We start from the raw sequence: 24,914 nt of genomic DNA on the forward strand, positions 1-24,914 counted from the left end.
AGAGCATGCTTTGAAAATGCACAGCTCAAAGGAGTCTCCGTGATGATGGAAAAGTCAGAAGTCTGATAAAAAAGTCGGAAATCTGCGAAAAAAGTAAATTAAAAAATATAATCTGAAATCAGTGAAAAAAGTCAATGTAGAAAAAAACTGAATTCGAGCGAAAAAAGTACATTTTGAAAAATTCGGAATTCTGAGAAAAAAGTGAATTTTTAAAAGAAATCTGAAATCAGCTAAACAAGTACATTCATTTTCTGAGGAAAAAGTTGTAATTCTGGGAAACAAGTACATTGTGAAAAAAGTCAGAAGTCTAAGAAAAATGTCAATTTTGAAAAACAAACCTGAATTTTGAAAAATGCGGATTTTGAGAAAAAAGTCGGAATTCTGAGAAAAAAGAAAAAAAAAGTTCTGAAGTCTGAGGAAAAAGTGAATTTTGGAAAAAAATGCTGAATTGTAAGAAGATTCGAAAAAATATGAATTTTTAGAAAAAGTCAGAATTCTGAGAAAGTAAACTATTAAAAAAACCGTTTTTTCACGGGACTCAAACAGTTACACAGAGTAGTAATCTTCAGCAGCCGAGCACAGATAAGCATCTACCAAATCCGTCAGAAGAGCCATTCAAAGACTTGTCTGAGTAAGATGGGTTTTCAGTTGTTGCCTCGTTGAAAACAGATGTAAGCTCAACTGAACACTTGAGTGACAGCACAAAGCAGTACGAAGCATTCTTTGAAAAAGCACAGCTCAAAGGAGTCTCCGTGATGATGGACTGCACTGATGTGAATGCACTTTGATCTCGCTGGCAAAGAGACTGCAGTTGTTGTTTTTCCTGTGATTGTTGATGTCTCCAGTGATTGCACTTCATCTGAAAAACATAATGTTTATATACATTTCCTTTTAGCTTTGTATTTTACTCACAGAAGGCAGCCGTGTCCTGACAAGAGGGGAAATGTTTGAACTGGGCAAAGTTTACCCGGGAACCGTTGTAACACCTCAAGAACACTTTGACTACTGCTCCTCTTGTTTTTCTACTCCATGTATCTTTGTTCATGCTTTTCAATATGTGTGCAACAGGAATCTGCTGGCTATCTTCCGCTAGCTGCACAAACAGCTCCTTGCCCATAGGATAATGAATCTGCTGAACATTAGTTTTATCACTAGCCTAATACTTATCTCTTGGGGGCCACGGTTCTGTTCCTCTAATTGCCTGGAACAATTTCCTGCTGTGCACTTACACATGTCTCCTTGTTCCTCTCCCCCTCTCCAGAGGTTAGAGATGTCTGTGAGATAGGATATGAAAAAGAGAACCTGCATTTATACGAGGCTTGTCGGAGCACATCCTCAAATAATTGTGCTACTAAAAATAATTGAATTGAATCCTAGGGAGATTTCAACAAGTCCTCCAACCTGATACGAATGTACATGTCGCTTGTTTCTATACCTCGAAACCAATGAAATGGAACATGTCCTAATTTAGAATATCTATAGCAAATATCTGTTATAAAATATGTAAGCTTGTAATTTTTTGGGGAAGGACATTTGTGGAGTTTATCACCAATGATGCACTGAATCAATATGGCAAACAAAATATATATAAATACTAATAACACAGACTTAAAGATAACCTTGTCTCATGATAACAAAAACCCAACAGTGATATATACATTATGCTAAATGTCAGGATGTCTCCATGCTTTAATGTTCAAAAAGCTCTTTATTTTTCTCATACTGCCTGTGCTGCAGCACCTCTTTTCACCCTCTGTCTGAAACCAGAGCCCAGTCTGCTCTGATTGGTTAAGTTGACCGGCTCTGTTGTGATTGGTCGATCGCTTCGAGATGTCCCGCCCCTTAGCCTATTATGTACAATGTGTTGGAGCGCTTGCCAATAGAAGCTTGAGTGTTTCATAGTGGGATACACAGGAATGTTAGCCTTTGCAGACCATTGACATGCACTAAAACCTATAGAACACACTACAGGAAAGGGAAACAAAAGCATTGTGCAAAGCAAAGCCTAAATGTTCAATGGAGGATGCTGCAAGCTACGGCATATTTGTATTCTTCCAAATGTTGTCCTTTAACTGAAAGTAATTTCATCTTTGGCACCCAAATAGACTGATGTGTATGAGGCATCATTTTGCTCAGGGATGTCTTCATGTGAATCACTGCAGCTCACAGTCAACTTAAAGTCATCAAACCTGGGAAGGCTTGAATGGCAGTAATCTATTTATTATCCATTTCACACCAGCAGGCAGGATATGTGTTGACGAAACCAAATTACATTGTCAGGGAAGCAAAGAAATCTAGAGAAAGGCAAAATAAAATGTGTGACTTTTTCTTGACATGATGCCTAATGAGAGTCCACACATTGAATCTGGCTCCTCAGCTCCACAGGAAGATGTATGGATCGGGTGAGTGGATAATTTTAATTGCTCACAGTGTGGACTTTGGGTCATTTGCTGTCAGTTTGTGGAAAGATTCAGACTGGGATGGGGGTCAGAATTTATTCTTCACATTTCAGCTGTAAAATAGTGCATGGACTTGCATACTGACACAGATAGCAATCACACAATACATCACATGAATACAAGCAGAGTTTCACATTCAGAGAAGTATTTAGTTCACTCACATCATTAGCTTTTTGATTATACAGTAAGAGCGGGGTTGCAGGCAAATATGTTGCTGGAGCATCTGCAGCATTCAAAACTAAACACTGCTTGATGTGCCTTAAAGCATGCAGTCATTGCCCACACTGCACATAAATTAACTTTGTGTTTTAAAGAAATGTCTCCTTATTATATTGCTGCTGTGACTGCGGTACACAACGAATGACCAGTGTGATGGTCTGAGGTGGTGAAACTAAGCCACATGCTTGTAATAAAAAAAGTTTTGTTTTCATGTCTTTCTTTAAAACAATGACATCTCTGAAACAATCAAAGAGTGAAAACTGAATTCAGAGCCGTGATTTTAACCTCCTATAAAATAACGTCCCCTTACAACTACATTTCCAACGATAGCCAAACACATGGCTTACGTTGTAAATTGAAACAAAAGATGACAAAAAAACAACAAAATGACTAGGTCAGATATTGTAAAAGATTAAGGTTTGGATTAAAATAAGTATGTTTGTTACGCTATAAAAAGGTCACTAGGAGGTCTAAAAATAGACAGTATTAAAGGTCCCATGACATGGCCATTTCTACTGATCATAATTCCATTGTTGAGGTCTACTAGAATAGATTTATATTGTGCAATTTTCCAAACTCAAAATTGGTTTCTCATACAGCATCTCTGTATAGTATGTGTATTCACTCTCTGTCCTAAACCCAGCCCGAAACACACACTCACCCGCAGCCTGGCTGGGAGTTTGTGTGTGTGCTCAGGCTGAGTTCCGCGGTGTCTCGCTGTCTCGCCGACCCCACACCAGTGACCCAGCTCACACTGTCCCGCTCCTCGCAGCAGCGAGCCTCGCAACGTCCCGCCGAGTGTGTGTGTGTGAGGAAACAGGTTTTTCAATACATTTGCACCATCTTCAGATTGATGTTTGAAGATGAAAACATTTGTCTGTAAAAAAAAAACCAATACAAACTTGAATAGGACACGTAATAAGACACAATATTCAAGTAGAAAAATATTCAAATCCACAAAAATGAATGGATTCTGGAAGGATAAGATACTAACTAAGTGGGAATACAACCCACTTCTTTTGAACATCAAACAGAAGCAGTGTTATGTGGTTGACAACAGAAACCGAAAGATATGTCAAACACTGAAAATGTTTCCTAAATGACAATGTGACAGCATGAAACAGCAGCATTCAGTGATGCCAAGAAGTATTCAGTACAACAAGATGTGATGTGTATCCGTTAGTATCAAAGGTAGCATACATCTGATGTGTAAGACTGTAAGCAAAGGCATTACTCACATGGAAATATGATAAACAAAAGAATGTGTTAAATCTGGAAGTGACAATAGAAAGGTGTAACAAGAGGAGAAGGTTTGATTTAAAAGAGTAGCCTCCATTGTGCTGGAATAAAACAAGACCATTTTAATGTTTAATTGCAGGCGGTACTAAATTCCCGCACGAAGCACTTCCTAATTTATCTCCATGAGAGACTCTTATGTCTTCTGAGGCACAAGAGTTTGAAGAAATAAGTTCTCCATTTGACAATAAGTCTTGGCCAAATGTCAGAGGATAAAAAGCTAAATTACAAAGTCAAATGCATTAACATCCATTACCAGCCATCTCAGACTCTGCAACAGTGAAGCGAATTATCCAATCTACTGCCTGGTACAGTGGGGACCCTCAGTCTGTTGCTTTCTGCTGCTCTTTATACTAATAATAATAATACTACATGTTATCTGTAAAGCACCTTTTATTGCTAAAGTAATCCCAAAAGTGCTGTCTGTTGCCAGCTGCTGATGTATTTGGCTGCTGCCTACTGTCAAGATGCAAGGCTTTTACTGTCATGTGTACATCAGCTACAGTGGAGATATGTCAATGAAAACCATAAGTCACAGGCTCCTCCAACAGTGCAACATATATCACATAGAACAGATACAACAGTGCAAGTAAATACAAATAAAATAGAATAGTGCAAGGAGAGTCTATATACAAGTACATGGAATATGATATATTAGATAAATAATTTGTAAGATGCAAACAGATGAATGTTATGGATGTTCTTCCAAAAGTTCAGGTGTTTAACCATCTGAGTCTGGTGGTTTTAGTCCTGGTCTTTAATCTGCTGCTGCATGGAGCATGCTGTCTTCAGAGGTGGGAAGTAGAAGAGTACAAATACTTTGTTACTGTTCTTAAGTACATCTTTCTGGTATCAGTACTTTACTCCACTACTTATTTTTCTGACGACTTTTTACTTTGACTTCTTACATTTTGAACACAAATACCTGTACTTTCTACTTCTTACATGTTGAACACAAATCCCTGTACTTTCTACTTCTTACATGTTGAACCCAAATACCTGTACTTTCTACTTCTTACATGTTGAACCCAAATACCTGTACTTTCTACTTCTTACATGTTGAACACTAATACCTGTACTTTCTACTTCTTACATTTTAACACAAATACCTGTACTTTCTACTTCTTACATGTTGAACACAAATACCTGTACTTTCTACTTCTTACATGTTGAACACAAATACCTGTACTTTCTACTTCTTACATTTTAACACAAATACCTGTACTTTCTACTTCTTACATGTTGAACCCAAATACCTGTACTTTCTACTTCTTACATTTTGAACCCAAATACCTGTACTTTCTACTTCTCACATGTTGAACACAAATACCTGTACTTTCTACTTCTTACATGTTGAACACTAATACCTGTACTTTCTACTTCTTACATTTTAACACAAATACCTGTACTTTCTACTTCTTACATTTTGAACACAAATACCTGTACTTTCTACTTCTTACATTTTAACACAAATACCTGTACTTTCTACTTCTTACATGTTGAACACAAATACCTGTACTTTCTACTTCTTACATTTTAACACAAATACCTGTACTTTCTACTTCTTACATGTTGAACACAAATACCTGTACTTTCTACTTCTTACATTTTAACACAAATACCTGTACTTTCTACTTCTTACATGTTGAACCCAAATACCTGTACTTTCTACTTCTTACATTTTGAACCCAAATACCTGTACTTTCTACTTCTCACATGTTGAACACAAATACCTGTACTTTCTACTTCTTACATGAGTGATTCTATAATTTAGGGTGCATTTCACATCAACAAAACAGTACAAAGAAAGTGTTCTTTCTCAATAGAACAATCAGTGGTTCAAGTTAGTATATTCCTCAGTGTAACATATCCACTAGTTGCAAAGCTTAAACATTTTTTTATTTTATTTTATTTTAAGGGAAAGGATGTTTTCACTACTCAGTTTGTCAACTATGTTACGGACAAACTTGATGTCATTACAATCATTTGATTAAGTCCTGCACTTCAAGTAAAATCACATTTGAAAGGCTCTTGAGTCTATTCTACCATATATCCAAAGATTTTTTAAAGTTTAAAAAATAATTGTATTAAAGTTTTGTTTTTTCATGTGATATGTTCAGCACTGTCATTAAGTTTAGGGATATTTTGTATTATAAAACTACCATACAGGTCATTTTGATAGTTTTAAGAGATGTCATGTAAAACTCCAACCTGTGTAGATATACATTATACTATAAAGGATATCAGAAGCACTATTTTAGATATTTTAAATTTGAAAAAATGAGGTGCAACATAGTTGACAATGAAAGTCAAACATTTGACGCAAATAAAATAGTTGACTGGACACATTATTAACCATCAGCACTATGTTAATTTCAAGGCAGAAGTGCAAAATTCCATTGATAATGATGTGTAATGACGTCTACATGTCCTACAAATTGTCAACTAGGTTACCTGTCAACTAAGTTACTACAGTTATTACAGTACTGGGTAACTTAGTTGACAGGTAACTTAGTTGACAATTTCCCTATTTTGACCCATCATTTCAATGGTAGGCCTTGCCTGGATGACCACATGTCATTTTCTTGAACAGGTTAACATCACATTTGAACATATAATTGAATTAAAATCATTAAACAATTGTAAACCATAACAATGTACGTAACATTGTTGATTGTCAATGAGTATATTAATTGACCATGTGCTATTATACATAAAATATTGTAAAAAATTAGAGGACAATCACCACAGTGTGTTCAAAATGTCTGCCAAAGAGGAACATGGCATCATGTGATGCTGGTGACATGGTATTGGGACAAACCATTTTTGAGTTAAAGGGGGGAGTTCTCTTAGTAACATAGTTGACAGAACTTTTGCGGACATTCATATATTAAGATATTTAAATTATTTAAAGGAGGAAATCAATTAAAAAGATGTTATTATTCTTTAGTATTTAGACTTTTGAAATAAATGAATACTTTTTTTTATTTACTTTAATGGTTTTTATTCATTATTTTGAAACCAAGACACCCTCAACTGAAAAACGGACAGAGCAAAAATTGACAATTTAAGAACATCATGACACATTTCAAGCTAAATAAAGCATAGGATACACATAATGTTTGTGTGATATTATAACATGCTTTCCAATAATAGGCTAAATATGATATTTTTGAAGAAAATACTTAGAATAATTATAATTATCATCAATGGACATCAATGGACATGGAATACCCTAAATTGTAGAATCACTCACATGTTGAACCCAAATACCTGTACTTTCTACTTCTTACATTTTGAACACAAATACCTGTACTTTCTACTTCTTACATTTTGAACACAAATACCTGTACTTTCTACTTCTTACATGTTGAACACAAATACCTGTACTTTCTACTTCTTACATGTTGAACACAAATACCTGTACTTTCTACTTCTTACATGTTGAACACAAATACCTGTACTTTCTACTTCTTACATGTTGAACACAAATACCTGTACTTTCTACTTCTTACATGTTGAACCCAAATACCTGTACTTTCTACTTCTTACATTTTGAACACAAATACCTGTACTTTCTACTTCTTACATGTTGAACACAAATACCTGTACTTTCTACTTCTTACATGTTGAACACAAATACCTGTACTTTCTACTTCTTACATGTTGAACCCAAATACCTGTACTTTCTACTTCTTACATGTTGAACCCAAATACCTGTACTTTCTACTTCTCACATTTCCCAAACAGGCTGGTTCCTTTAGTTTGAATGTGTGTTTGGTGGCGTGATCATTATTATTTAGAGTCATTGCGTGCCTATTGATTTGAACACGATCCGTGTATCCATCATTTCCTGGTCTTCTCTAAAGAAGAGGGACCAATGAAAACGTTGTCATGTTGCCGTTGTTCAGCATGGAAACATTCATTAGCTAACAATGACATTATTGTTCTATTAATATAAAGGGAGGTCAGGTACTCTTTAAAACAGCTGCTAGTTATGGGTACTTTTTACTGAAGTACATTTCAAAGCCCTCTTTACTTTTACTTGAGTAAAGAAGTTTAGTCAGTACTTCTACTTTTACCAGAGTATTTTTAAACACGAGTATCTGTACTTCTACTTGAGTAAAGGATGTGTGTACTTTTGCCATCTCTGACTGTCTTCTTCTGAGTCTCTGCCTGGTGCTTGCTATCTGTTGCCTCTTTCTGCCTGTTGCCTCTTTCTGCCTGTTGCCTGCTGCTGCCGACTGCCCAGGTGTTCTAACTGGAAAATGTAAAGTGACTCGATTTGCATAAGTGGTCCTGATAGATTAGCTTCTTAAGCAGAGAAAGCTGCTCTTGGTTAGTTCTTAGGCACGAAGGAACTAAGTGTGCCTGTTAGCGTCATCCTGCAACAGGTTATTAAAAAAAAACAATCAGCTCTGCATCTTTGTGCAGCAGACAGGCTACAAGGAAGGGATTTAATATCTAAAACCAACTGTCATGGGAATTTCAACTGATTTAGATGTTTATTATGTTTTGTTAACCAGCCTTCCACAAAAAGCTGCATGAAGGTTAATATGCCATATTCATAGGACCAATTATTTATCTATTATTCATTTAGCCAATTCCAGCAGAGGCCCCTACAGTCACATTGTTCAGTTATTTTTTATTTATGTATGGTTATAAATTGCCGTTGTCTCTTAGAAACTAGGAGATGCTGCTATCTCCTGATAAATACTGTTGTTAAGTGCTACGTTTTTACTTGTCAACACATGTTGGTAGAGGAAGAACTAGAAACACAACATATGCTCTCAACTGGAGAAAGGTTGTTTTTATATCACATTTTTATGCATTTTTGGTCGTTATCAGATGGCGCCATTAGAGAGAAGACAGGAGAGAGTGATGCAAATGTATGTCCCCAGATGGACTAAAATCTGGGGTGCTGTTGTTCATGGCATTATGGAACATTTACATAATGGACGGAGCCAGAAACACCATTTATTCCATGTCTGAGAATGGCTTTAAAGGTAGGGTATGTGATTTATTTCAGAAACACTTGTTGTTATATTCCATGGAATGCTCTTAACATCCCGATAGCAATGAATAAATTAAATGCTTTGACAATAAATACATAAAAAAATGTCATCTGTGGAAGCCGTAGTACTGTAAAAAGCACGACCAATCATCTGAGCCAGCCCGGCTAAAATAACTGGATGGCCTACCTGCCTGTCAGCCTTCCATCTGTGCACAAACTTATCCCGTGCCCTCATTGGTCATGTGTGCGTTCGTGTGTGTTGGAGGAGGGGCTCTGTAAGGAAGTAGCAGATTTCTTCCGGCTGTGTATTTTCAAATTCTAGCGCACTCGAGCTGGTTTCTCCAAAATTACCTAAGGAAACCAGGTAGGCCATCCAGTTATTTTAGCCGGCTAAAATGATTGGTCGTAGGGCTGTGTTGGTTTTTCAGTTGAATTATACTTAAAGTTCAGGGTAATCAACTGTTAAAAACATACTGTTCACATTTTTTTTTTCAATATATGGATGTTTTCAAAGTAAATGGATAATCGTTTTTAATAATCGTGATATCAATTATTGACCAAAATAATCGTGATTATGATTTTTGCCATAATCGCACAGCCCTAATTGGTCGTGCTTTTTACAGTACTACAGCTTCCACAGATGACATTTTTGTTATGGATTTTTTGTCAAAGCACTTAAGATATTCATTGCTATCGGGATGTTAAGAGCATTCCATGGAATATAACAAAAAGTGTATCTCGAGCCGGTTTCTCAAACTTACCTACCCCACCTTTAAGTAGATACAAATATAAAACTAAATACGATACAACTATTTTAATGTCAAGAATTGCATGTTTGTCAGGTCAACTGGGAGAAAGCTCTACTGCCTAATAATGAAAAGTCTCCTTTTCATATTAAACTTGAAATACAGATGATCTTATTGCCAAACCAACAGGAGTGAAGAAGCTCTTTTATTTCTCTGTCTGATGATGATGATGAGGAGGAGGAGGAGGAGGAGGAGGGTAAGACACTCACGTGATTAATTTTTGTCTGTGATGCCCGGTTTGAGCTGCGTCAAGTTAGACACTCCTAATATGGAGTAGACCGGATGTCAGCCCTGTTTCCTTAAAAATAAAAGCGTGCAAACTTAATAATTTAAACTTAAAGACATCTCAGAGCCAGAAAACTGCCTGGTCACAGCAACAGCTGAGGCCTCAAAACAAACCTGCGAACAAATGTTGTTCAAGTATAGTGAGTCTCTTCAACATATGGATGCCATTAGTGACCATGATAAAGGGATAGTTAGGGATCTATCTTGAATGTAATATTAAAAGTATCTCTTAATGCCTGCATCATCTTATGTTTTGCTTTGGTTTTAATATTTACATTGCATTATATGTTTGTGCAAGCCTTGATACAATAAGCGGTTTGTTCGGCATTTATAAAAAGCAGAATGTTAACTTCTAAACTCCAACATTTCTACCAACAGCAATAATAATCATATCTCGACTACCACTATCTTAATAACAATTGTAACTAAAATAGTTATATCAAGAAAATATTCATTAACCATATTAACTAATGAAAATAACATTGATGGTACTTTACATTACTCAAAATAAAAATGTTGAGCCTACAAGTAGATTTGTTTTACTGGATTTTATTTTGGAAATGATTACCGGAAATGGGTCTTTACAGTATATTGCAGCTGTCTTCACGGGGGCGAGCTGCAGCTCTGTACATTTTAAGGTGAGCACGTTTAGTTTGGAGCGGAGTTAAAACACCGGACAGACAGCTGTGGACAGACAGTCAGAGAGACAGAGAGACAGACAGCTCTCTGTGCGCACCGCAAACACCGCACACAGGTGCAGTCGTTTGGATTTGAAAACGCACATAACCGGAGAGTTTTTGGGGACTTGGCTTTGTTTCAGACTCCCGGTCAGCGACGATGCTGCGCTCCGGTTCTCCGGCTTGACACCACAAAGTAACGCGGAACAAGAAAGTAGGAGGACTTTTCTGGATATTTGCGCTCCGGTGGTTCCCATCTGAGGGACTGTCGCAACCCGCTGCGGTAGGTGAACTCCTGGAAACCTCCGGGACATGTTTCGGTGTGTGTGAGCAGCTAACCAGGACCTCTCCGGCTTGTGTAAAGGTGCAATTTCCCCGGTTACAGCTCAGAATGTATTCCCACTTTTTTCTCAGCTGGGTAAGTCAGTGACAGCTGAACCACAGCGCTGCGGATGCCTTTTTCGCCCTCCTCTCCAACCGTTTCCATGATTTGAGCAAGGAAATCACATTTTTTGGAAGTCCTAATTGAAGAATGACTAATCACACAGACTAATCATATTTCTCTTTCCTATTTGCTTGTCATTATTTACTCCAATCGAGCCTTTTTTGTGGCAGGATTCCTGTGTTTCGAGCCAGAGCGCGCGTCATCGCTCAACTGATGTCCATTGATTTATGATTTTTGGGGACATTCATCGGGTTTTTGCGCAAGGACTTTGATCCGTTTCAGGAACACTGTGTTTCATCTCTTTCCCCAGTTGTCCAATTTGGAGCAGGATACTTGGAACTTTCTTCTCCCATGTGGAAAGAACGCTCTGTTTCGCCTGGAAAAGACGCGGTTTGGCCGTGCCTTTTTTAGCTCTCCTGTTCGTCAAGACACAGTAAAGACTATAGCTGGACAATCACATTTTTGAAGACCTTGACAGGCGTACACAGGCTCAAATACTCGTGCATATACATTTATTTCATTACGCATTATCCAATTTAAGAGCCTCGGAAGAACTGCACCAGCATCGTGTGGAGGCTCACACCTGCAGAGGGTGATTTATCCCCCGCCGGCTACTGGGACAACTGGGATTAAACATCCTCCAGCTGGGATTTCTACCATGTCAGGTGCACGGGACTGCAGATGGACTCTCCTCGTGTGTGTGGTGGCGCTTTCATGTGGTGAGTAGGAACCCCCCCCTTCCTCCTCCCCTTCCTCCTCTTCCTCCTTCAGTAAGCTTCCAGGATCTTAATTGTGTTGCATAGAAAAGTGATGGTGCCACATTTCTGCAACATGCAACTGCAGAGGTGGCTTCCATTTTCTGGAAGATGGACACACTCACACACGCACGCACGCACGCACGCACGCACGCGCACAATGATCCAATCCTGTTACACCTTTTGGAAAGGGTTTAAGAAAGAGTGCAAGTCCCTGCAGTAATATTTTGGCTTTTTTTTTGGCATGTTTTCTTCTTTAAGGTTATTAAAAAATGACTTGCAAGCTCATTATAAATTACTATCAGACCTACCAGCATCCACCATACTGTAGCCAAAACTCACAGTCCAACAGTAAGGCTCAATGAGCAAAAATGAATATGAATTTTGCAAAGATGGATAAGATCGGAGCTGAAACACTCAAAGTACATCATGTAACAGTTGCTCACTCGTGAGAACCACAGACTCACAACATATTACACAACTGTCTGCCATCTCCTTGTGTGTGTGTGTGTGTGTGTGTGTGAAGTCGTCTCATCTGATGTGGGAGGGCTCTAACACAGTGTGTCCTACATACACTTACAATTGCAAAGTGTACGAAATCCAACATCCAAAAGACATGACTGACATGACCCAGTGATCTAGATGAACTCCCAAACACTAATCCTGCTTTAATATCCAACTCCTTTTTATATTGATGCTCCAGCACTGTCTCTAGCAGTGAGCGGAGTATGACTTTTAGCAGGGATGATCTCTCAAGTAAACTGCACTGTGCCAACATTTTTCTCCATCTTCACTGCATAACCACCCTTTCAGGCGTTTCACACAATACATCCCCTCTCCTACTCGTTTTCACTAAGTCTTCCCTTGCCTCAATTTCATTACGGCACAAAAGGAACGCCTACGTGTGCACTAAGGAATACTCTCCTTGATGGTTTCACCAAAGTGTGCAGCAGGAAACTCTTGACTACACAAATGCAGCTTACGCTCGTGGTCAGTGTTCCTTCGTCCCTTCCTGGGCCACGGAGGCGCTGCTGTCAGAAGTAATTGCAGTAACAGATTTGGCGCATGGCCGGCTGCCTCCGAGGAGGTTTCAGAGGATCTTGGCCTCGGAGACCTCCAGTCCCACGCAAATAGGAAGGCACACACTTGGTACTGCAGATAGCTGCAACCATCTTTCAAACGTGGTTACAAGCACCAACATGTCCATGTTGTGGTCATTTATTTAGAAAAGCCTGCTAGCCAATTTCCAAATGTTTCAATGAAATTAATTTCACAAACGTTTCCAGCTGAGGAAATGGTATTTAACCACAGAACTTTAACCACTGGATCAATGTAGGTGATTTTGGTATCGAGTGATATGTTTTTGACTATGGGGAAGTCAAATGTACAATGAAGTAACTTCTTCAGAGCTTTTTCGTGTCATTTTAAACACAATTTGCTAAATTGTAAACCTAAAACCCTGGATTATCGCAAAAAAAACAAGATTTTCAAATTCCAACAGCAACCATTATCTTATTTCCATGTTTAATAAACATACAGTTGACAGAGTATGATCATAAATTCACAATAATCCTGCAAAACCCTATGTCCTTGCATCAGTAAATACACCCTGCCCTCTTTATATACTGACTCCAGGCACCTGCAGCTGCATACTGCTCTACAGGTAAGACCAAAGGGGTACATTTGAATTGTTGCATTGCATTTTGACTTGCATCCACACTTGGTTAGCTGCTGCTTAGGCCCCGCTGCACTCAGCCTTGCAGTTCAAAGCGTCCTCTCCTTATGCAAAGTAAACGAGTATCTGAAGAGAAATGCAGCGGACCTGCCGGTTGAGCAGCTAAGCAGACAAATCCCCAGGTGTGAAAAAGCAATATCATGGACTTAAAGGCTGCTCTGGGGGAAAACACTGTTCTGTAATGCATCTATTATTCTTCATTTTTCTCACCTCAAATGTATATTTTCATACATATTGGCTCACGCGTAACGTTGTAAACAGGTGAGTGATTTGGTTTTCTCCAGGGATGATTAAATAAAAGTCTCACAGGGATTTGTTATCAAGATGCCGTAGTGATTGTGTCTCTCTATATCAGCTCAGGCAGGGCCGTAGCAATACCTCAGCTGAAATGGGACGCTTTATTGATGCCTTGAGGGAAATCCGCCTCTCTTTTTATGGACCCTTCTCCTCCAGGTGAAGGTCAGAGGTCAGGAGCAGAGCAGCATTCCTGGAGCCGATGGGGATTAAGGCTTTTCCTCAAGGACACTTCAGATATAGACCTGTTTGTTGATAAGAGCATCTGAGTTTCCTTGTTCTTCCTTGTGCCAAGACGGGTCCATGTTTTGTATGTTCAACAATTAAGACCTCAAAACTAGATATAACATAGGGTTGCATATGTTCCTTTTTAGAGTTTGTTTTAGAAAGCAGCACCATACTTTGATATATGCTGATACCTTTTTGTACAAAAGGCAAACTTTTATAATGCTGCCTTATCTGAAGCAGCTGTGCAAAAACATTTCTTAATATTCATTGAAAACGCTTTTAACACTAGAACCGCCAGAGGTCGCTGTATACCTAAAACCGCCAACGGGTCAAATTTACCCGCTATTGATTTTCAAGGTACAATGTTCTTTTATTTATCATACAGAACTGTCTGTCTGTCTGTCTGTCTGTCACCGCAGTAGACAAAAGGCGTTGCTATAGCAACACGTCATGTTTACGCTGCATTTTCTATGAGGTAAATATTACCCGCTGGCGGATATAGGTATAAATGGCATTTCTTTTGGCGATTTTTTTCAATCTGACTTCATATTGACAATGTTTAACAACAGAGGGTGCTACATAACACACTTTCAGGAAAAGTCACGGACTGGGAGACTTGAATATTTTATTGAAAAAAAGTTACATGCAATCAAAAAACAGCTGCGGGTAAAATTGACCCGTTGGCGGTTCTAGTGTTAAGCTCACTTAATGTACAAATGTTATCAATCATTTCTTTGCAGCTTATGGTACTACTCCATTTCTTTGGTGCCGAGAAAGTGTTGAAGCTTTAGTACCCAGTCCTTTTCCAGCCAATTTAATATTAATTATAGTTTTATACTCATTCATCTCCTCTAGAGCTACAATGATTAGTCGACTAATGGATTCCTTGATTGACAAACAAAATTGCCAACCAACCATTAACAGTCTTAATGTTTCATGCCAGAATGTCAGAAAATTCTGTAATCAGATTTAAAGAATTGTTTTTGTTTTGTATCATATTATTGTGAATATCTTTGTGTTTCAGACAAAAAAACACATCCCGTGGACATTTTGCTCAATTCTGTGTCATTTACGCCAAAAGGTTAACCTAGAAAATAATCAAACTCTTTGTTAATGGGAATGGTGGCTAGTTGCGGACATTGACTCACACAAATACTTAAGCCAAACTTTGAATTTCTAACTAAACAAAAAAACTTGAAAAAGACCCATCATGGTTTCCTATAATCCAAGGTGACATCTTGAAATGTCTTGATTTGCCGAGCCAACAGCCAGAAACACAGATGTACAATTAAGCAAGACATAAATTGACATTCGAGCAGCGTGAAAAATGACTTCAATGACTTTAAGATCAGTGGATTATTGAAGACACTGCTGATTGGACTTCTGTCGGACTAATACATCCATCAAGTAATGGTTGCAGCTCTTAACTCTGGGTAGCAGCTCAGAGGCGATAATAGGGAATTGATTATGAGTCCTGGGTAGATTACTACCTTAGCCAAAGTGTTTCCTGGGTGAAAGCATGGAGCTGACATTTTGAAAGAATATATCCTCTTTGTTAGTCTGGATAAATGTATCGGATATATTATGAGAGGCTGCACGATTTGGACATTTTGACAGATATTGCAATGGCAATATTATTCACAATTTTGGAGGGATTGGTCATTTTCGTACCATCATTGTCATTATCATTAAGGTATATATTTAGAATGACCATGGTGTGATTGTTTAAGACTGATCTGCACTTTGTGAAGTCCCAAGCCTACGATTTGTAGAATATTTACTCAGATTTTGCAACAAATATTGCGCCTCCAGCGATTTTATTATGCCTATAATGCGATTTCGATTAATTGTGTCCCCCTAGATCATGACTAACAGTGTTACATGGAGGTAGGTGTGTCGAATGTTGTGATTGAACGGCCCCGATTGCTCCGAGGTATCTGCAGAGTAACAGGGCCTGTGGAGCCGTGTTTGCCCAGTCATGGTTTGTATGCTTTTTTGGCAGCTTTCCCAGCAGCAGCAGCAGCAGCTCAATCTCTGAGAGTAGAGACACTGGACAAAGAGCACACAAAGCAGCAGTGTGACAACCCACCTCTCATGTTCTCCACTAATTGATTTACATGTGGCGAAACGAAGCCTTTGCTGTGTCGCTGTGTTTGGAGAGGTTTCATCAAACCTCTCTGCACGACCATTTTTATCCCCCTAAGAATGCAAATGAAATGCCTTTTAGTCCCAGAGAAAGCATGCCACATTGTTTTTCGTACAACTTCCATATTTGTTTGTGATCACGAAGCATATGGTTTCCATTTGATGCTTAAGGGACAAGCATTTTGGTGGCATTTACTGTCGGTGTAATAAAGTAAAAATAATCCTGTTTGCAGCACGGTAACCTACTGCAAATGGATTTTTCTTTTTAATTTCAAATGACAGATGGGCTCAAGGCTAAAACCAATATGTGCACTCTGAACAGCAGGACAGCCACCTCCTGCAAACAATAAGAAGCTGTTACTGGAAGACGGGGGGGCTTTCTTTCACTCACAGCCTTGTTCTGTAATTACAGATTTTCAAGGTGGGCCTTTCGATGTGTTTTAATTATTTTTTCTGTATGTAATTGTTGGAAAAGGCCAATGCTGGTTTTCCGTTTTAATTGTATGAAACAGTCTTTGAAGCCCAGCTAAACTTGAATCCCTTGAAGCTATACTTTTGTTCTTGTGGAGTGCTTTCCAAGGATGTTGTCCTTCAACAGCGGTGAAAGGAACCTTTTGTGAAGCGCTGGTTTCCTCAGATGTAGCGTGATGTGAGGGACCTCTACCAAGAGCTCCAGGGCTTCTTAGTAGCTCCTGCTGAAAGGAGTAGACTTCTTTTTATAACGCATTACCCCCTTTTCTTGGAAGACCTTTATGTCAGAATATTGCAATATTTCAATCGTGAAAGCACGCATGTTTGGGTTTTTGTGCAAGGCATGAATGCCACCACATTGACTAGTTTTCAATCGACTTAAAAGCCCCGCTTCTCAGGAGAGTAGATTAAGCACAGTAAATAAAATCTGCGTCATAGGTTCTTGACTTCATGGATCGGCTTGAATCCTGAGCAGCAGACGACTGTTTGCCATTTATTTCACGTCTGAGAAGACCTCGTGAGACAAAACCTTCCCTGACTTAGTCAAGGCTCCGAGCAGCGCTCCTCCAAAACACTTGATCTTGTGTCTCAGACAACTTTCTTAGGCATTGGTTATATTTAAACAGTTCCTGAATACATACATGCAACCCATCTGATACTTTCATGACTCACTTGTCTTCCAGTGTATTTCTGTGAAGTATAAAAATAAAAAGTGATCTCCACTACCTGCTTGGCTTGCGATTGTAGAATTTGCCAACATTGTACTGAATATTTAGACTGCTTGTGCAACTATTCATTTAAAGGGACCATATTAGGCTGATTTGAGGGTTCATATTAGTTTTTTGTGCCTCTGCTGTGATATGTTTACGTGCTTTAATGTTCAGACTGGTTAGCTGGCCAGCTCTGTTGTGATTGGACAACTGTTTAGAGACGTCCCACCCCTTAGCCTATCACGTACAATATGTTGTAGCCCTAGCAAATAGATTGGGAAGTACACAAAGGATTCTAATGCGGTGTTTCAGGCAGGGGGGTGTGTGTGTGTGTGTGGGGGAACACATGGATTTGAGCCCTTGCAGACCATTTACATGCACTAAAACCTATATAACACACACAAATTGGGCCCTTTTTAGAATAGCCTATGATCACTTTGACATGTCTGATGCACACACATTCGATATGGAGAATCTGAGCAAGTCTATTGAAGAAACCTTTTGATGTAAAACTTGATATTTCCAAACTTTTCAAAAGAAAAAGTTGAAGTGTTTTCTCCACCTGAGCAATCTTCAGGACATCTACACAAAATATGTTCGTAACTGCAAATCATTCTGCTGCTTCTCTGGAGGAGAGAAGGGGATGCAAGCACTTTTCATAATTGCACGGCCGGCGTCTTCCAGCTCTGTAACTTTGCTCAGCAGGGAAGCAATCTGTCTTCTCCATAAAGTTATCGCATATGTTTGGTATGAAATCAGTTGTCACGCTCAGCACCACACAGTCTGTGCCTTTGATTTGAAATAGCTTTCTCCACTGCCTGTGGTACTGTGAGTCAGACTAGGTAACGTTTTTACCAGCTAGATTCAACATTTGTGTTGTAGGAAAGACCTGCTAAAAGGGTTTGAGTATATATCTTGTTAAATCTCAAGAGTAACCCCTTCTGGGAAAACATGTTTGCTCTGTGGTCAGTTGAGCTTTCTTCAACATATTCATCAGGTTTTGTCATTGAGATGTGATGGCTCCCGCTGTAGTCTCTCAACAGTGTAATCCTTTTCTGTAATTCTGGCGACCTTTTCATTGTAATGGTGTTTCCTGTCTCCTAATAAGCTTTCTCCCCTGACAACTGAAAGGGAATGAGATTTCTGAATGAAGAAAAGGTTACACACTGTACGGTAGGTGGCCTCCTTCATTTCTCTAAGAGGAATTCAAATTCAAAACATAGGAAGTGACATTTTATCCATGCACCATATATAGACAAACGGCTATAGATGCTACATGTTCTACATGTAAGTAAGCTGCTGATGGTTCGGTTTTATTGGATGATTTCAGCAGGATTGGAAAAAAGTTTCTCAAAACAAAAACATAGAAAAAATTCTGTAATCGGATAAAGAAATAATTTAACAGATGTTGACAACCTGCATCTGAAAAAAAGTGACAATATTCAAATATATTGTAATACTCAAAAACGTATTTAAAAAAAAAAACCCGCAATAATATTGTATGTTGAGTTTAGTATTGTGATGTAGCAATGCAGTGATAGCGTATTTTTTTAGGCCAACACCAAAGTAAGCATCTCAAGGTCTACCTCAATGGGATTTTTATCATTGGATTTTGCAATATTGTGGAAAATACACCACTTTTATAATAGTTGAAGCATAAATGCAATTTATTGCCAGAAGTAAATAGCTAAGGCTAGGCTATGTAACAAAGTAAATGAAGGTCACATGACTTCACAACACCACCGCTAAGTCAAAGGCAGTTCATGTTTACCGTGATGACATTAATAGTCTCATTTGGTCACTTGTGGTCAACCGCTGTTTTTGAGAACTGTAAAAGCTTCAGACATTTAAAAGTGCAGTATTTAACGACAAATGTTATGGCATAGAACAAAACGTGTACATTTCAGGCATCTAACCAAAAGCACCTTTAGAAACCCATTGAAAACCCATTGACAGAAAGTGCTCAAATGCTCACTCATTCCCTCGCCACTCTTTTCTGGTATTGTCGGCCTCTGGTGATTCCTAACCCCGTCCTTTAACAGCATTATACATTACATTACATGTTACTTGTTAGACGCTTTTATCCAAAGCGACTTCCATACTCAATACTGTGGACAATCCCCACAGGAGCAATTTGGGGTGAAGTGTCTCAGGGACACAACGACATGCTGACTGCAGTGGGGTTTGAACCTGTGACCCCCTGATCCCAACACCTACGTACTAGTCCACTGCACCACAGCCTCCAATGAGATAATAATCTGTGTGTTAAGGATTGGTTTTACATACTGTGTGTAATGTTTGCCAGACTATAAAAGCTGTCAAGTCGAAACGTATAAAATATTTTTCACGGGGGTCTCTCTTCTGCTTCTCTGCATATCGGCAGCTTTTCCCAGTGCTCTGTTTCCAAATGAAGGATTTGTGTGCAGTGGAAATACAGCCAGAGTTTAAGCTTTCAGCGCATCTTTTCAGTATCTCCTCTCCTTCCCACACTGATTTCATGGTGCTACAAATCTGCTAAAGGACTCTGGAAACCCTCCTCTACAATCAGCCAACTCTTAAATCTTTCTCGGCACGATATTGTTTTGAGCTGCCGGATTGCTTTCCCTGCTGCAGTTCAGCGCGTCTGGCTCCAGCTCTCAAAGTTCACCACTGTTTCTCATTGTCAGCCTGTGGAAGTGCATCGGAACAAGCTACATGTTCCTGTAGATTAGTCCCGGTGTTTGGCTTTGACAGTTATTTCTATGGAGGTAGTTTGTGACATTTTCCAATGTCGTGTCACATCATGTCATGTTTAGTTTCCTGTAAATACAAGCTGCGGACTGGAAACAAATCTTCCCTCTAGTCTTGTAGTGGAAGTGGGTGGCTGAAGCTTTAACATAACAAGTTGTGTCAACACAGTCTGCAAACACTGCGATGAATCAACTGACTGTCATTTATATTTAGATGTAAAGATTATATTCTGAGACATATCTTTGAAAAGGAAGAGCTGTAATTTAGGCATGCTGTAAATGCGTATTTCTGGGCCAATACCAATGTTTAAAAACGAAATGTTGGCCCTTTTGGCCGATGTTTTGTTATTTATTTTGTCAAAATGAAAGAGGTTAATCCTTCAAGAGGACACTCATGCTCACAGGAGGCGTGTGGCGCAGTGGGTTGTGTGTTGGTGTTCGGATCACAGGTTCAAACCCCACTGCAGTCAGCATGTCGTTGTGTCCCTGAGACACTTCACCCCAAATTGCTCCTGTGGGGATTGCCCACAGTATTGAGTATGTAAGTCGCTTTGGATAAAAGCGTCTAACAAGTAATAATGTAATCATTTTCAGGTTCATATTTGTATTTTGTGCCTGTACTGTGACATTTTTGCATGCTTTGCATAATAGGGCATATTTAATGAAATGATATGCTTGAAAGTTTAAATATATCCCAGCAACCCAATCAAAAAACAAATCGCATTTGCAACAACAATTACGTTTTATAAAGACTTTTGGGGCTCCGAGGGCCACAATCTGATTAATTGCTTCAACTCTGTTGGGGTTAAAGACTAATCATTAGAAATGAAGCAGCAGAAAGAAACAAGCGTACATTTTTATTTCAAGGGATTTGTGAGCAGACTTTGTTTGGACAAAGCAAGCAATTTCATGACGTCCTCTTGGGCTTCAGGAAAAGCTAGTAATGTGATTGAAGTATTTTCTGGATGTATCAGGACAATCATTTGCAGAATAATGTATTTAATAAAATGCTAGCTGCAACTCGTTCTTGTTGTTGTGTCTAACATGATGCTAAGTTCTCTATAGATTTCAAAGTCATGTCTCTGGATGTGCATGGACAGTGAAAGGCATAACAAATTAAAGTGACGTTTGTATTGAGAGTTATGATGGATGGTTTACCTGTTTACCTGCCTCGGGATGTCGGATGTAGCTGTCAGCTCCTTTTATTCAATCCCCTGAACGTTACATGATGTCGGCATCTCCCCGTCTGAGTGACAGCTTCTTCTCTTTAGTACAGAGCACTCCGGCTTTTGAAGTCGTCGTAAATGAACACAGCAGTTTGGTCCGTAGTGTGGCCATGTCTTCTGTTTGTGTTGGAGCGCTGCCATTCCTCAAAGCATCCCAGTTTAGCCCGGGTTACTCAGTCTGCTTCACTACGAGAGCACAGAACTGTTTTTTCTTTTTACATAATATATGACGGTTTCGTTGTGACGAAAAGAGAGCTGAGCCAGAAGGCAAAGCTCTCTGTCTACCGGGCCATTCCCGTTCCTACCCTCACCTATGGTCATGAAGGATGGGTCATGACCGAAAGAACGAGATCGCAGATACAAGCGGCCGAGATGGGTTTTCTGGGTGGCTGGCGTCTCCCTTAGGGATAAGGTGAGAAGTTCAGTCATCCGGGAGGGACTCGGAGTTGAACCGCTCCTCCTTCGCGTAGAAAGGAGCCAGTTGAGGTGGTTCGGGCACCTAGTAAGGATGCCACCTGGGCGCCTCCCTAGGGAAGTGTTCCAGGCACGTCCAGCTGGGAGGAGACCGAGGGGTAGACCTAGGACCAGGAGGAGGGATTATATCTCTTCTCTGGCCTGGGAGCGCCTTGGGATCCCCCAGTCAGAGCTGGTTGATGAGGCCAGGGAAAGGAACCTTTGGGGCTCTCTGCTGGAACTGATACCTCCGAGACCAGACCACGGAGAAGCGGGAGAAGATGGATGGATGGATGGATGGATGGATGGATGACGGTTTCAATTCGAAGTAGACATCTGATTTACCTGTTTTATTTTTATTTTTTTCACAAATTACAATAATTGTTTAGCGAGATTTTCTTAGGCTGTTGTTGGAATTGTTTTATTTATTTAAAAAGGCAGAAGTCTGACTCTTTGAATGGATCATTTCAATATATAAGTGCATTCATATAGCCCATTTCAACAGTGCTTCACCAAAAAACGATCTTAAACGCATTGAGATAAAAAGCAAAATAAATACCTTTTTTTTAAAAATGACATTTAAATGAGTCCTTACTTAGCGGGAGAAGATGGATGGATGGATGGACATTTAAATGACATTTAAAAACACTCATTAAAAAGCCAAGAGAATACAACATAAATGAAAAATACCAAGAATCAAAGTGACAGTGCAAAGTAAATTATACATAGTTATTTGATTTAATAGAATATAAGAAATACAAGTAAGCATTGAGTTGTTATGCGTCTGCGACCTTCACATGCTAGCTTTGCCATATAAATAAATTATGCTTTTTGTGTCCAGAGCACATATCTCTATTTATCGTGTTGTGTTTGTCTCTGAAATAACCCTGTAAATCAATCAATAATGCTGTCTAGGGTAGAGCACGCATATCTGCTGAACATATGCTGAATCTTAGTCGTATTGATTTTGACGCAGGCTTAAAAAATGCTTCACAAATTAGGTCAACATAACATTGAGTGCACTGGATTTGCCTGACTTCAGTGATCATGTTGTGTACAAAACAAGATCTGTCGCTTTGTCATGTTTAATTCAAAAGTGACAGTGGGGAACTCACTTGGCATTCGAAACCAGAACAAAAGTGACACTGAAAAGTGGCAAACATTATCAAAAAACAATATATATATATACAGTCAATGCCGTCTAGACTTTAGTGTTTGTTGGTTTTTCTTCTTCCACCTCCCGCCAGCAGGCCATTGATTTAGGAAATCATCCAAAATGTGTCGAACGGAACTCCGTCTCTGACCCGTGAAATCATTACTAATTACATTTCCAATTATACGCTGGAACATTAACACAATTTTTATTAAACGTTACCCCGTCTACATCCGTTCAGTTTTAAGTCATAGATGTTTTTTTAATTGCAATCTGCCCTGGGGAGATTTGAGCTGTCTTTTTTTTCATTTCTGAACCCCATCAAATCCCATATAACTTTATTATACTGGAGATGTGACGAACAAGAAATCATTCGTTCAGTCTCTCCTGTTTTATTGGGAATGCTTTCAAAAACATCCTTGTCTTGTCATATGTCTCTCGCTTTAAGTAGACATATTATGATTATTTTCAGGTTCATACCAGTATTTAGTGTCTCTACTTTAAAGAGTCCTCTCCTGCTGATGTTCAGGTGTATATCAGTATGTAGTGTCTCTACTTTAAAGAGTCCTCTCCTGCTGATGTTCAGGTGTATATCAGTGTGTAGTGTCTCTACTTTAAAGAGTCCTCTCCTGATGATGTTCAGGTGTATATCAGTATGTAGTGTCTCTACTTTAAAGAGTCCTCTCCTGATGATGTTCAGGTGTATATCAGTATGTAGTGTCTCTACTTTAAAGAGTCCTCTCCTGCTGATGTTCAGGTGTATATCAGTATGTAGTGTCTCTACTTTAAAGAGTCCTCTCCTGCTGATGTTCAGGTGTATATCAGTATGTAGTGCCTCTACTTTAAAGAGTCCTCTCCTGCTGATGTTCAGGTGTATATCAGTATGTAGTGTCTCTACTTTAAAGAGTCCTCTCCTGCTGATGTTCAGGTGTATATCAGTATGTAGTGTCTCTACTTTAAAGAGTCCTCTCCTGCTGATGTTCAGGTGTATATCAGTATGTAGTGTCTCTACTTTAAAGAGTCCTCTCCTGCTGATGTTCAGGTGTATATCAGTATGTAGTGTCTCTACTTTAAAGAGTCCTCTCCTGCTGATGTTCAGGTGTATATCAGTATGTAGTGTCTCTACTTTAAAGAGTCCTCTCCTGCTGATGTTCAGGTGTATATCAGTATGTAGTGTCTCTACTTTAAAGAGTCCTCTCCTGCTGATGTTCAGGTGTATATCAGTATGTAGTGTCTCTACATGTCTCCATGCTTTAATGTTCAAAAAGCTCTTTATTTGTCTCATACTGCCTCAGCAGCACCTCTTTTCACCCTCTGTCTGAAACCAGAGCCCAGTCTGCTCTGATTGGTTAGCTGGCCGGCTCTGTTGTGATTGGTCAACCGCTAAGAGATGTCCCGCCCCTTAAAGGTTGTCATGTAACCTAACAGGCGCCCTAAATAAATGGTATTATCTTATCATTCCCTTTCTAGCAGATTGGATCCCATACATGTGTAAATAAGGCAGGTTCTGAACTATAACAATTTACATTTGTAGTGCCTTTTTTAAAGCAAGCTTACGATTATTCATTGCTGCCTATGGGCCGGATGGCAATGGATTATTCGTTCACTTATTTTGTAGCTACAATAGAATATAGGGTTCTGTCGTGACTTGACTTTGGTATATATTTTTGACTGTGCTCTCTGTGCTCTATGAAAACATCCTTTTATTTCCTGCCCCGCAGCGTGCTGCCAGAATGAGCAATGCCCAGTGTAATCAATTATTTTATTAGGTTACATAGGCTCTGAGAGAAAAGGAATCCCTCACTGTTATAATA

The 24,914-nt window shown here is 39.1% G+C and overlaps 1 protein-coding gene across 1 annotated transcript in view; it reads left to right on the top strand.

The window, feature by feature from the left end:
* Positions 1-11,410: 11,410 nt before the first annotated feature.
* LOC117469543 (transmembrane protein 132E-like) overlaps positions 11,411-24,914 on the top strand; it is a gene marked incomplete at its 3' end in the record, with an annotated part of 339,657 nt that continues 326,153 nt past the window's right edge. Inside the window, exon 1 of the mRNA XM_034113971.1 lies at positions 11,411-11,920. Coding sequence (XP_033969862.1) covers positions 11,860-11,920 — 61 coding nt within the window. The remainder of the gene's footprint in view (positions 11,921-24,914) is intronic.

Source organism: Trematomus bernacchii, unplaced genomic scaffold (assembly GCF_902827165.1).
Source record: "Trematomus bernacchii unplaced genomic scaffold, fTreBer1.1, whole genome shotgun sequence".
In the NCBI taxonomy this organism is placed as follows: Eukaryota; Metazoa; Chordata; class Actinopteri; order Perciformes; family Nototheniidae; genus Trematomus; species Trematomus bernacchii.